At 33.3% G+C, this 14,953-nt stretch overlaps 1 protein-coding gene across 1 annotated transcript in view; it reads right to left on the bottom strand.

The window, feature by feature from the left end:
* The window catches only part of LOC150108900 (chromatin remodeling protein domino-like), a 731,915-nt gene that overhangs the window by 477,576 nt on the left and 239,386 nt on the right, over nucleotides 1-14,953 (bottom strand). The window contains exon 15 of the mRNA XM_090410792.1: nucleotides 2,220-2,356. Coding sequence (XP_090266918.1) covers nucleotides 2,220-2,356 — 137 coding nt within the window. The remainder of the gene's footprint in view (nucleotides 1-2,219; nucleotides 2,357-14,953) is intronic.

The raw sequence follows: 14,953 nt of genomic DNA, 5'->3' as shown, positions 1-14,953 counted from the left end.
AAAACAAGTAACAAATATTTATAGTCACTACTATAAAGCCTTAAAACCTTTACTAAAAGATGTAGAAACCAGGGATAAACTACTATGCAGTTTTACGTTCCAAGGTAGTGCAGTAAAATCAAAAGATTTCCAATGGAAATTACAGAAAACAATATCAAAATCCGTATTCAAACATACTCAAAATGTGGTAAAATCAGTAACACGTGAAAGGATAACTGAAACAAAGATCCCAACTGGTTTTCTGCAAGGTCACCTTTAAAATAGCCATGAAGAAGCCTGTACCAAATTTTACCAACAGTAGTACATCTCAAGTTACAGTGAACTATCCTGGGATGCAGACACAGTGCCAGCATTACAATTCATACAATCACTTAGGTGGCAACTTCCCCACAGCTAAATGTTTTCACTACATGCAGATTGGACATCTTGCTAACCAGAATCTTAAACCCTGTCAAAAATGCAACAGTTCTGAATAGTGCATTACTACCTGACCTTTTAGAACTTTGGCCAAAGGAGTGGGACCACAGGTAGATCCTATAAAAACAGCATATATATATATATATATATATATATATATATCAAAGAAAAATAAAGAAGAATCCTCAGGTCTTCCAAAGCTATCTAGTAAAGTAACTGTAAAAAAGCATGTACTATCAAACTGTATTCATTGAAATCACATAATGTGTGAGAATGCCAGCCAAAAATTCTAGAACAGTAAGAACCACTTTCCTTGTCAAATAGTCGGAACATCATTAGTTAAAATTAATAATAATGAATCTAGTATAACAACTGAATAGATACCAGACCGAATGAAACTATGATACAAGGAGTAATCAGAGAAGATGAAACAGAAAAAAAGTAAGATAGCGGAAAAAACATAATATCTAGACAAGATCAACAAAAAGAAAAAAATTTGAATTAATTCAAAAAACTGAGGATAAACGGAAAAAATTAAAAGATGAATAAAAACAAAAAAGGAACAAACTTTAAAAAGACATGAAATAATAAAAACATAGTAAGGGAGAAGGTTATGAATCAACAAATGAAGACTCCTCAGAATCAGAAGAATTTGTGAATTATGAGGAACTATCTAATGCTGAGAGAGAGAGAGAGAGAGAGAGAGAGAGATACAATTAAAGAAAAATTAATAAAGTTCACTGATGCAAAGTTTTCTCAGTATGATTACCATCTACATGAAAAGAACATAACTGGCTTCAAAATCAAGAACAGCAGCAATGAAAGTGAAATAATGACAATCCATTGTAAAAAACTGGAAAACTTAATACATAATTTAAAACTGCTCCTTCTCAGCTTGAAGACCACATCACCCTCACAATCTGCCAGAATTTACAAAACTTAAAATACAATTCCTTGTCATATTTCCATGATTTCTAGAAGGTGTCTTAAACTAAATTTCCAATTCTAACAACTCCTATTTCAGTTGAAACTAGTTTTTTTTTTTGCCTAACATTTTTCCACAGTTTCATTCTTATTATGATACTAAGAATACTAAGCATGGAAATACATTTTTAAGTTCATCACTCAGTTTTAATTCATTTTTTTTATGGATAAAAGCTTAATTCGAACAAATGAAATTCATCCTTCTGAATTATGCATTTTAACCACAGTAAAACTTTTATCCTTCCATATTTTTGATCAAATATTAGCTAAGTATACTACTACTACTCCAGCTGCTTTTCCACACTTCATTCTGATGGCTTTTTCTAGCTCAAGTAAGAATGCTCCAAATTGCATTTCTCTTGTATTATCTATTACTGTTCTCTCATTGCCCTCATTTTTCAATCTTTATAAAGTTATTACTCCAGACATCTCAGATATCTTTATTTTCAGTCTTTATATTATATAATGGCATAACAAACTTTTGATCAGATTCTAAATATCAAAATTTCAATGAAATCCATCAAACAAGTCTCAGATAATCTGCACATGGGACAGAAAAAAATGGATTTTAAACTGCTTATGAATTTTTCAAATATAGTATTTTTTTTTTTTTTTAACAGCCACACATACCATGCAAACATAACAAACATCGATGAACAAGTCATGATTTTATACTGATAGTAGTTTTAATAACCATACTGGTAACCTTATAATAGTTTAGCTGATATATTCTTCAATGCTAACAATGACAAAATTGATATTATTATATTAACATATAACTGTTATGATAGATAGGATGGGACCAGGTAGATACAAACCTGTCTTTTCTGTTTTCTTTCTTTAGGGGTTCCATAATATGTCAAAATTTTGAAAGCAGGACACCATTTCTTAAATTCCATCTCCCAGTTTAACATCACACTAGTAGGCACTACAATTAGATGTGGTCCCCAAACACCTAAGCAAATATTTTAAAAAATAATTTAATTTAAAAAACAAATTATTATAGATATAAAACTTCAAGGAATAAGATCAAAATATCAATATATACATATATATAATAACGATACTGATAACTAAACACTGAGGCTTGATTGACATCAACTGCATAAACTGCAGAGATCTAATGCAATCAATTTTTTCGCTTTTAGTACTTTGAATAAGACATTTTGCCAGATGTCATCTTCAAAGCAGCTTCAGAATAAGCAAACTTCTCACGTCCTTAAAGGATCAGTATGCAATGAAACATATCTAGGAGGAAAGAAAAATCTAAGACTGCAAAATTACCCCCCAACCCCTCCCACATGAAGAAAAAGTGAGTGAGATGTAGGAAACAGCTCTATAATGAAGCCTTGATATATATTGAACAATTTACATTCTAATATCTTGAAGCGAGTTGCTTAAGGGTCAAAGCTGTATAACTGAGAGGAGACCTCCACATAGCCTTTAAAGGAATGCGGAGAACCGACCAGGGCCTCTGACCTAATGTCCAATCCTCACCTTCTCGTGGTGCACCCTGTTGGGTATCTACTTTGATACTGAACGAACGAGGATGGGCTGGCAATATGGGATTTAACCGACCAAATTGTATTCTTATTGGTTAAACCAAAATAAAAAATGATGGTACAACATGACAAAATTTCATGCCGGCTGGGGCGTCGCCCGGATAAACAAGGCCCCCGTTGTTTTCGCCAGGGAACCAGGGCGAACAGCGAAAAGTCAGCTACTGGAACAAATATGAAAACAAACCACAACTCAATATCACCAGAGTTAAAGATCGGTACTATCAACGTAAGAAGCCTGAATGGCAAAGAAATGGAGCTAGCGGAGGAATTAGATAAGTACCAAATCGACATAATAGGGGTGACTGAAACAAAAAAGACCAAAACTGGTGAGATCTTTCTAAGCAATAAATACAAAATTTATATTCAGGCAAAGACAATCAAGGAAAAGAAGGAGTAGCCATAGTATTCAACACAAAATACGAGGCTAATCTTCTTGAATGGCAGTCAGTCTCAAGTAGAGTAATGTGGGCAAATATGAGAATGGGGAACTGGACAATGAGACTTATTTGTGCCTATGGTCCCACAGAAGGTTCTACTAAGGTAGAAGTGGAGGAATTTTTTGACGCTCTAGAAAAAGCAACCGACACAATGAAAAAGGAAAAGTTGGTCCTTGTTGGGGATCTAAATAGCAGAGTAGGAAATTGCGAGATATACAAAAATATTTTGGAAAAATTTGGAGAAAAGAGCAAAGCTAATAATAATGGCAAATATCTGTTGGATTTCTGCTCAGGACATGGACTGGTTATTACTAACACCATGTTCCAACATAAAAATGTGCACAAATTCACATGGAGAGAAGAGGCTAGGAATAAGAAAACTCTCATTGCCTATGTTATTGTGGATAGTGATGTCTTCTCCCTGGTGCAGGACACCAGAGTGTACAGAGGACTTGAAATTGGAAGTGATCACTATTTAGTCTTGAGCAGGATAAAATTGAATTTCATATTGAAAAGAATAACATGTAAGAAAGTTTTAAAGCGAATAAAAGTTGAGCAGCTCCCAGATGTGAACTGTAGACTAAAATACAGAAAGATTATTGAAAAGAAAATGAAAGAGTTTGAGAACAGGAATCAAACCTTGGAGATTCAGTGGCAAACTCTGAAGAAAACATTGATTGATTCTGCCAGAGTGGCATGTGGTGAGGTTGTGTGCAAGGATAAAAAAATCAGAACTCCCTGGTGGACACAGGAAGTTAAAGAGGCAGTGAAGGAAAAGAAGAAAGCATATACCAAAAGTTCCTGGCAAATAAGTCAGCTTTTACTCTTACAGAATACAGAGACAAAAGTAAGAAAGCTAAACAGTGTGTAAAACTAGCTAAACAAAAGTCATGGGAGGACTTTGGCAAGAATATAGAAAATAAATATCAAGAAGGTGGCAAAATATTCTGGAGGTTGTTGAAGAAGCTTAGGAATGGAAGAAAGAGTGCTGTAAAAGGAGTTAGAGATGATAAAGGTGACATGAAAACAGGAGAAAAAGATATCCTTGAAGTATGGAGTAATTACTTTGAAAAACTGCTAAATGAAACAAGCAGTGATGACAGCACAGTGATAAAAAAACACTGACAGTCAGGAATACATATCCATACTTGAAGTAGAAAAAGCCATCAAAGGCTTGAAATGTGGAAAGGCAGCAGGAGTAGATGATATTCGACCAGAAATGCTGAAGTATGGTGGTATAAAAGTCTTACAGTGGCTGCACTGCATAGTTCAGAAAGCCTGGACAGAGGGACGAATTCCCGATGATTGGAGTAGAGCTCTCATAGTACCCATATATAAAAAGGGAAATAAAACTGAATGTGAGAATTACAGAGGTATTTCCCTACTGAGTGTTCCTGGCAAGGTCTATGCCAGTATACTTGAGAAACGGTTGAGAAGAATTGTGGAAGAAGAGCTTGGTGAAGAACAAGCTGGATTCAGGCCAAATAGAGGCTGTCAGGATCAGATCTTCACTTTACTACAAATAGTCGAGAAAGCATGGGAATATAACAAAGATCTGTATTTAAGTTTTGTCGATTTGGAAAAGGCATATGACAAGGTGCCAACAGAGAAGCTATTCAATACGCTGCAGTTATATGGTGTCAATGAGGCATTATATCAAGCAACACTTAGTCTTTATTTGAGTTGAAAGTCAGCAGTTAGAATTGAAGTAAGTACAGGAAGATGGTTTAATGTTAAATCTGGTGTGAGACAAGGATGTACATTATCCCCTCTGTTATTCATTATCTATATGGATCACATTATGAAGGAAAGTGGTATTAAACCTGATTTCAAAATTGGAGATGTTAATGTCAGCTCTTTGCTTTATGCGGATGATGTTATACTTCTAAATAAATCCACTACAAGTCTGCAAGATTCTCTGACTAAATTGAATAGCTGTTGTAATAGATATGGTATGAAGGGCAGCAATAAAAAGACAAAGACAATGAAAATAGGCAGAATCATTGAAAATGTCAACTGTGTTGTGAATGGAGAACCTGTGGAACAAGTAAAACATTTCACCTACTTAGGCACAATTTTTACTGAAGATGGTAAACTAAATATAGAAATAGACAACAGAATCAGCAAAGCTGGTATGGTGGGAAGTCAATTGAATAAATTCATATGGAATAAGAGAGAAATTAGTCGGAACACTAAATTAACTGTATACAAGACAGTGTTCAAACCAGTTTTAACTTATGGATCTGAGAGCTGGGTCAGAAGTAAAACACTTGACCAAACACTAGAGACCGCAGATATGAGAGTCCTGAGAAAGATTAGAGGCGTGAACAGATGGTAAACTAAATATAGAAATAGACAACAGAATCAGCAAAGCTGGTATGGTGGGAAGTCAATTGAATAAATTCATATGGAATAAGAGAGAAATTAGTCGGAACACTAAATTAACTGTATACAAGACAGTGTTCAAACCAGTTTTAACTTATGGATCTGAGAGCTGGGTCAGAAGTAAAACACTTGACCAAAGACTAGAGACCGCAGATATGAGAGTCCTGAGAAAGATTAGAGGCGTGAACAGATGGCATCAATGGCAATATCATATTATAAACGAGGATATTAGGAAAGAACTTGACATTGTCAGCATCCAGGAATACGTTAGCAGAGCTAATCTCAGGTGGTATGGTCACTTAAATAGAATGGGAGAGGAAAGATTAGCAAAACAAGTGTTCTCTGCCAGGTTGGCAGGAAAACGACCCAGAGGAAGACCAAGATATAGGTGGATTGATACGGTACAAAGTGCCTTAGACGATAGAAATATAAGATCTGATAATGTTGTAGTCTTGACAAGTAACAGACTGATTTGGAGGAAAATTGTAGATAGGAAGTTAATATTGATGTATGTTTTTTCATGTAGTACTGTCATATCCTGTACACCCCTTGAGGGTACATAGCAGGAATTTGATGATGATGATGATGATGATGATATCTTGAAGCCCCCCTCTATATGAAAAAATTGGAATTTCAAGAGAAACTGATTGTGAATTAGCTCATGAACTGTTGACAATAGTAAATAGATGATGATGACCAGCAGGCAATTCTGTTCTCACAGTTTTAGAAGAAAGTGGAAGAATGATGGTGACCATTTCACCAGATCTGAACTGGTCAGTTCAGCAAAAATATTTTCCATGAAAATCTTTACAGAATGCAAAATATAATGCCTATTTATATATGCATTATATATTGGTATGAATATTCTGTAGCACTTTAAGATTGCAAGATGTAAGAAAATATCTTCAATCTGTTGTGGAGTTTTATAGTGACCAATGATGCAAATCAAATTCACACTGTTACTCAACAGGAAAATCAATATTCATGATATATATATATATACCGAGTGATCCAAAAGTAAAAATTCAATAATTCGAAAAGTATAGACAGTAGTACGATGCGGTTTTCACAGAAAGACATGGGGTTTTTTTAATAATGAAAAATTTTATTGCCAGAATAGTTACATTTGCCACCGACAGGTGGCACTTCAGTTGTGTCAGTAGTTTGTACAGTGGTGCAGCACAGTTCGCAATGCAGCTAGGATTACAAATGTTCAATGTGATGGCCGGCATTCATGAGAATGGCCGTCAGACATGGCATGACACTCTGCACAGCATCGAAGAGGATTTCAGCTGTAATTCTTGTCACATGATGGCGAATAGGTTCTTTCAATATGGCCAATCACTTTGGCTGACCTCTGTACACCCGTGACTTTAGCTTTATCTATGGATATTTTCATCCCAAACTCTTCTACTATAACATTTAAATTATATATTGTTCTTTGTAAATTGTCTTCCTTATCTGATATTATTACCTGATCATCTGCAAATAACAGTGCATTTATTCTGTTATTCAGGAAATTTCTATACCTGGATTGTTTAAGGTGTTCCACTGTATTAATATAAATATTGATAAATATAAGTGTTGGAGACAGAGGATATCCCTGTCTCACTCCTGGTTTTACAGATTGTTTTTCAGACATTTTTCATTTATTTTAATTTTATTATCTTTGTCATCATCATTAGTGTTCTGTCTCTTGACAGGTCCAATGGTATAACTCAGCAGATTCTCTTCTCCCAATTTCCTGTGTCTCTTGCTTCCTCCTTCATTTCCTGATATCTTCTTGTTCCCATTATATCATCAAGCATCATTAGTCGTCTTCTTCCTCTTGGTCGCTTTCCTTCAATTTTCCCTTCTATCATTCTTATCTGTCTCCTCCTAATACATGTCTTATCCAGTTATGCTTTCTTCTTCTTACAGACTTTAGTAAATTCCTTTCTTCTTCAACTCTTTGTAATACTTCTTCATTGGTGATTTTTTCAGTCCACTTTATTTTCTCCATTCTTCTCCATAACCACATTTCAAATGACTCCAACATTTTAGCTTCTTTCTTCCTAATTGTCCATGTTTCTGACCCATATAAAGTCATACTCCAAATATAGTACTTAATAAGCCTTTTCTTTAGATTTTTATTCATTTTATTAATAAACAAATTTTTCTTGCTATAAAAGGCATATTTTCCTTTGTTAATTCTTTCTTTTATTTCCATGTCACATTTTCCATTTTCTTGTATTATACTACCAAAGTATTTATATTGTCCCACTTGCTCTACACTTTCTCCATTCATCATCACCTTCATACTTCCTGGTTTCCTGGAGACTCTCATCACTTTTGTTTTCTTTGCATTAATTTTCATACCATATTTCTTGCATATATTTTCAAATTTTTGCATTAGGTGCTGTAGTTCATCTTTGGTATTAGCTAATATTGCCTGATCATCTGCAAATCTAATATTTTGTATTGTTCTTCCTCCAATAGTGATTCCTCTTTCTTCTTAAAATCTTCTTTTATCATTTCTTCTGCAAATATATTGAAGAGCGTCAGTGACAGGTAGCATCCCTGTCTTACATCGCTGCTAATCACACATTTTTTAGTTTTTCCTACTTTTGTCTTTATTATGGTCATCTGGTTCATATATAATTCAGCTATTAACCTTCAGTCTCTCTCTCCAATCTAAACCTATTTTGCATAATATTTCCATCAGATTTTCCCATTTCACCATGTCAAATGCTTTTTCAAGGTCGATGAAACAAATATAAACTTCTTTATTTACTTCTATATTCCTTTTGCCTAGATTCTATATTCCTCATTACTCCAATTGCATCTCTGGTTCCTCTGATCTTTTCTAAATCCAAATTGATCATCCCCCAGAAAATACTCCACTCTATTATACAATCTTTGATTTAATATTCTTAGCAGTACTTTGGAGGCATGTGAGAGTATGCTTATAGTTCTGTAGTCACTGCACTTAGTAGGATTGCTTTTCTTTTCAATTGGTAAATACTCTCTGTGAAATCTTTAGGCCATACTCCTGTTTTGTAAATGAGGTTGCAGAGTTTCCATGTTTGTTATACCTTTGTTCTCCAGTTGTTTTAGGATTTCACTAGGTATTCCATCCACTCCTTCCATCTTTCCACTTTTTAATTCCTTAATTGATGTTTCTACTTCTCTCTTTAGTATTTCAGGAACTCTTTCTTCTGTTGAAATTTAATTTTGCTCTTCCAATTCAATTTTTGTTGGCCTTTCAATCTTTGCATATAGTTCTTTGATGTATTCCTTCCATCTTTCACCCTGTATTTCAATATCATAAATCAGTTTTCCTTGCTTATCTTCTGATGGCAGATTTCTTATGCTTTTTTTTAATATTTGTAATTTCTTTTGCTTTTTCGAACATTTTATCATATCGCCCCCTTTTTTCCATTTCTTCAATTTCTTTGCATTCTGTTTTCAACCATTCCTCTCTTGCTTTATCAGTTTCTCTTCTCAGTTCATTATTTAATACTTTGTATTTTCTTCTTCCCTCTTCAGTGTTTACATTTTTCCATCTTCTTCTTTATTCCATTTTTCTTATCATTTCATTTGTAATCCATGGCTTTTTAATTCTTTTCCCTTCCACAAAACCTATCTCTTCAGCAGCTGTTTCATATATCAAGTTTTTCAGTTAATTCCATTTTGCATTAACATCCATAGTTTCTTCAGATATATTCTCTTCGTTCCTTATTTTATTTTCCAGATGTTCTCTGAATTTCCTACCTACACCTCCTTTGAGTTTTTCTAGGTTCCACCTTTTCTTGTTTTTACCTTTGTTTATTTTCTTATATCGTATTCTTAATTCCATAACAAGTAAATTATGGTCTGAGTCGATATCAGCTCCTGGATATGTTGATATCCTTTTTACACTGTTTCTGTACATATTTTGTATTAACATATAATCAATCTGGTATCTTGCGATATCACCTGGCATTTTCCATGTATATCTTCTTTTCTTTGGAAGTTTAAACCAAGTATTACCAATGATTAGTTTGTGTCTTTTACAAAACTCTATAAGTCTTTCACCTCTCTCTCATTCCTTTTTCTAAGGCCATATCTTCTTGTTATTCCCTTCTCTACCTTTTCACCAACCACCGCATTCCAGTCTCCCATCCAGATGGTACAAATTTTAGTTGTCTTCTTCCATTATCTGTTCTATTTGATTATATATCTCTTCTACTTCATTTTCATCATGGTCACTTGTGGGCATATATATCTGTATAATCATTATGTCCACAGGCTTTACTTTCAGTTTAATCATAATCACCCTGTCACTTTTATATATTATTTTTTCTACTGAATTTTTAACCTTTTCATTCAAAACAAACGCTACTAAATTTTCCCCCCATGTTCTACAGGAAAATATAATTCTGTAACCATCACTTTCAAAATCTCCTATATCTTCCCATCTGACTTCACTTCACTTCACAACCACATCCAATTTATTCCTCTCCATTTCTTTCTTCTTTCTTATCTTTGTATGTATTCAATATTGCATGCAGTAGAATATTAGGTACATTTATTCTTTGTAATATATCAAACAGTATATATTATTTTACTTTGTCAAATACTTTTTCATAATCTATAAACAAAAGTTAAGTTTCTAAATTAAATTCTCTTTTTTTTCTATCTATAAGTAGTTTTAAACAAAAAGCTGCATGCATTGTAGAGCATCCTTTTCTAAATCAATTTTGACATTCAAATAATATTTTTTCACTGTATAATTTCAATTTTTCATGAAGTATTCTACTATATATTTTGTAGCATGTATTCAATAAACTAATACCTCTGTAATTTCAGTTAAAGGTGTAACTATTCTGCCTCGGGTTGGTGACAATGATCATGTGGTACTCACTTGGGAAGTGACTAAGTTTATGAATATTCCATTCAGAAAAGTTTACATGTTGAACTACAAAGCAGGAAATTATGACCAACTGAAGAGTATACTGAGTTCAGTGGAATGGGATCAGTTGATGGATGGGAAGAATATCGACATTGCATGGAAAGCATTTAAATAATACTTAAATGATGCAATAGCAGAGTTTGTCCCGAGAGTTCGAAGATTACATACCAAATGGGTATGTAATCTTATTAAGCAAGAGATTCATAAGAAAAGGATGATGTGGAAGGAATACAGTGTGCATAAGGATGATGTGCGTTGTGAAAATTATAAGCAGCAGGTTAGAATAGTCACAAATGTTGTACGGAAAGCAAAGTATGAGCATGAAAAGAAACTGGATGTGGTAAAGAGAACTCACAAGAATTCTATCGATATGCTGCAAGTAAAGGAAAGAATGAATATGAAAGCATAACTCTTCTAAATGCTTGAGGGTTACAGATGCAGAAGAGGTTGCTCAATTAAGGAGTGCCCATTTTGTTAAAAGCTATCAACCTGGTGTACGCAACATTGAGTTCACTGCTACCTGTTCATCCATGAAGAAACTCAGGTGTATGAGGACGAGGTATTAGAGCTGTTGCACAAATTGAATAAGAATTCAGCAATAGGGACTGAATTCTTATTCAATTTTTTTTTTTACTTTTTTTAGATGTTAGTATTATCTGTCCAAAGATCTGTGAAGTAATCCAACAATTCTTTTATATCTATTTCGCAATTTATATTTGCAGATTTTTTTTATATCTGCATTCATGTTTTTATTTTAAATGGATTGGGTCTTATTTTGTATATGTCATTTTCTAGATATGATACAACTTTTTCCCAGCTTTCTCTGTCTCTTTTTCTGGTTTCTCTATTGGCTATTGCTCGTCTTTTTTTTATTTTCAATTTCATCTCCTTGTTTTTTGATACTTAACCATCTTTTAAATGCCAGGTTTTTATTTTCAATTATTGTTTTTATTTCATTGTCCCATATAATTTTTTATTTTTATGATTTTTTTGTGTGTTCCCTGACTTTCATATACAGCAGACTACTAAAAATATTATACAAATATAAAATAAGAAGAAAAAGAAGAATTGGAAGACCAAGAAAGAGATGGCATGAGACCAGAACAGGCCACCTGGCCTAATCCATGTTAGGAGGAAGAAGACATTATTCCATTCTTTATCGATGTCTTCATTTTCTTGTATTTTTTCTAAGTAGTTATTAATCCTCTGTTGGTATAAATTTCTTATATTGAATCATTTAGTAATCTTACTTTGTAGTTAGATTTTGTTTCTCTAGTTTGTTTATATTTTTGCATTTTTGTAACCAGTTTGGTGGAAACCTTAGTTTTGCCTGCACTAAATAGTGATCTATGTCGATTTCTGGCCCTCTTTTGACTTTAACATCTTAGAAGAGGTTTAGTGCTTTTTCATTTGCTATTAAGTAGTCCATTATTGACTGTTGTCCTCTTGCACACCATGTATATTTGTGTATACTTTTATGTTATAGTAGAATGTATTCATTATTTTTAAATTATTATATAATCAATGAGTCGCTTTCCATTTTTGTTCACTTGGTTTTGCAAATTTTTTTTTATTATTATTAATTATTTTCATTCCTATTCTGGCATTAAGATCTCCAGCTATAATTATATGGTCTGTTTTATTTAATTCTTCATATATTCCTTGTAACTATTTGTAAAAGTAATCATTTTCTTCTTCTTTTGCTTTTTCAGGAGCAGACACTCCAACAAATATTAAATTCTCTTTATTTAATTTTAATTGCACTTCTAATATTCTTTCATTCCAGTATGTATAACTAGTTATTTTTGCTTTAATTGATTTATGGATTCAAATCATTACTCCAGTTTTTGCATGTATTTGTTTGTCCACTCCACTATATATATATGTGATATGATAATTTAGTTGTTTCTTTTATTCCTTCTTTGTTTCTGTAAGAACTTCAATTATTATATTTTTATCATTTAAAATTTCATCTAATTTCATTTAACATATTTCACCAAGTTTTTATTTTTCCAAAGTTTTTTAACCTTTTCCAGTTTGCGGTCTTTTCTCATGTGTTATTCCTATTTTGGATTTTGTGGAGACTTGAAAGTAAAGTGTGTTTCCCTATGTCAAGATACTAGCAAGACAATAGGTATCCTAGTGGTGGGAGTGCCACCTTAAAGCAATTAGGCTTGCCTTTTTCTAGTAGATAGTGGAAACTATAGTTTGAGAGGAGTCATCCCCTGGAAATGCTCTAATAGCAGTGGGAGGAGGAGAGTAAGAAGTAAGAGAGAGTAGAGGAAAGCAGAATAGAAGACCAGTCTACAGCTATAACATACCAAGTGTATATTGTAGGAAGTAAGATCAGGTCTAGCTTGGGTTTGCCATGGCCATACTCACCAATGTGAGCCCCTGAGAAAATTATAATAGTAACTATAAATATAAGAAAATTATACTAACCTAAAAACGAATGGGAAAGGAGAAATGAGCAAAGTAGGTGTTTGAGCAAGGATGACAGCAAGAAACCAAGAAAGACTCAGAGAAGCCCAAAATTCAAGATCTGACAATACTGGAGTCAGAACAGATAAACTAATTTGGATGAAATCTGTCAATAAGATGTTAGTAATAAAGTGAACTTTTCATGCAGTGATTCCATGGTATTCTGTATACCTTTTGAAGTATATAACAGAAATTTGATGATGATCTCCACTAAAAATTGCATCTCAACAAAGGAAGTAATTTATTTGCTCTTCAGGATCTCCACTGAGAATGCAATTTTCCAGGTTCCTGACTATTTTCATAGTTTTTGGACTTTTTATGACTGATTTTCATACCAATCTCGTGACAGCAGATATTCAATTTAGTTAAATAGCCCTGAAGAGTTTTGCTGGTTTTATTTAGGAGAACAAAATCATCTACATATAGAGAGCTAAGTAAAATATTTATTTCCAATGTTGATATGTTTCAGTGCTACTTTTTTCATAATACAGTCAGCATTTTTTATAACAGGCATGGCAATAACATGATCATGACTGTAATAGAAAAAAAATACCACATTGATTTTAATTTATGCATATTCCCATACAATTGCTCACATTTATAATTAGTGTACCACAAGAATATAACGTACAAATTTTGGTAATTATGCAAACATTCTTAAATGCTCATGTAGTTCTTGGAATACTTAATTCTTGGAATTAAAATAAAAAATGAGATGAGTGGCAGTTTTCATGACTACCTGCATTTAATTATGGGCCAGATTAGAACTTAATCTTATCCTTGGGAACTATCACCAGTCTACCTACCTCTCTAGTGCTCTAGTCTCTAGCCCTCTTCCCTCACTTTACCCAAACATTGAAATGAATTTAAAATCAGTTAAAAATGAATTCTTCTGTTAGGCACACATCTACTAAAAGAAAGTCATGCAGTTTGTGAAAAATTCAAAATTATTCTCGAGCTAGAACGTGGTGCAAAAAATAAAGTGTGTAAAAGGTATTCTTTGACGTCTTCAACAGTGTCAATTGTGGAAGAATAAAGATGTTTACATGTCAGAACTGGAAAACAACATAACCAAAACAAAAATTAGAAAGTGTGAAATTACAAATGGCAATAAACCATTGCTCCACTACACAAGGCTGGATTCTCAATTCGATCTTGAAAGCTCAAGCAAAAAAAAATTTGTTATACAATGTGCTCACAATTATTTTGTATATAACAATGGTTTGCCTCATTGTCATATAAAAATCGACATGATATATGTAGGTTTATAAAAAGATTAATTGAAATTGTGTACATTATTAATTATTATTGTTTTTAACTATGGAGAAATAAACTGTGTTTAATATAAGGTATGGTTATATCCTCCCAACAGTTAGTTGAAAGTTTATCTATGCCGATGACGGACATAGCAACTGCCACCCAAGACAGTACCTTCCAAAGCCATGAGGAAGTACTTTCGGGACTGGGACCAGTCCTGAAAGTACTTCAGGCACAAACTTTGTTTGCTAATACCTGGATAAAGGATAAAACCCATATAATTAGAAGCATAGCCAAGTGAAAAAAACTTCCATAAACTTATCTCTAATCCAGAGAATTTTAATAATAATAATAATAATATGGTGTGACACCCTTTGGCAACTCATATAGATAAATATGACTTCTCCTTTACTACCACCTTAGTATCACCATCTCTGGGTCTGGCTCCCACTGATGAGACCTCAATAAAGGTAGAAACCGGTCTGGAAGTGGCCCTT

The sequence above is a fragment of the Typopeltis vanoorti genome, chromosome 2 (assembly GCF_054136105.1).
Source record: "Typopeltis vanoorti isolate ZY-2024b chromosome 2, IOZ_Tvanoo_1.0, whole genome shotgun sequence".
In the NCBI taxonomy this organism is placed as follows: Eukaryota; Metazoa; Arthropoda; class Arachnida; order Uropygi; family Thelyphonidae; genus Typopeltis; species Typopeltis vanoorti.
Note: the sequence above shows the minus strand (reverse complement) of the source record. Positions and strands in the feature narration are given on the sequence as shown.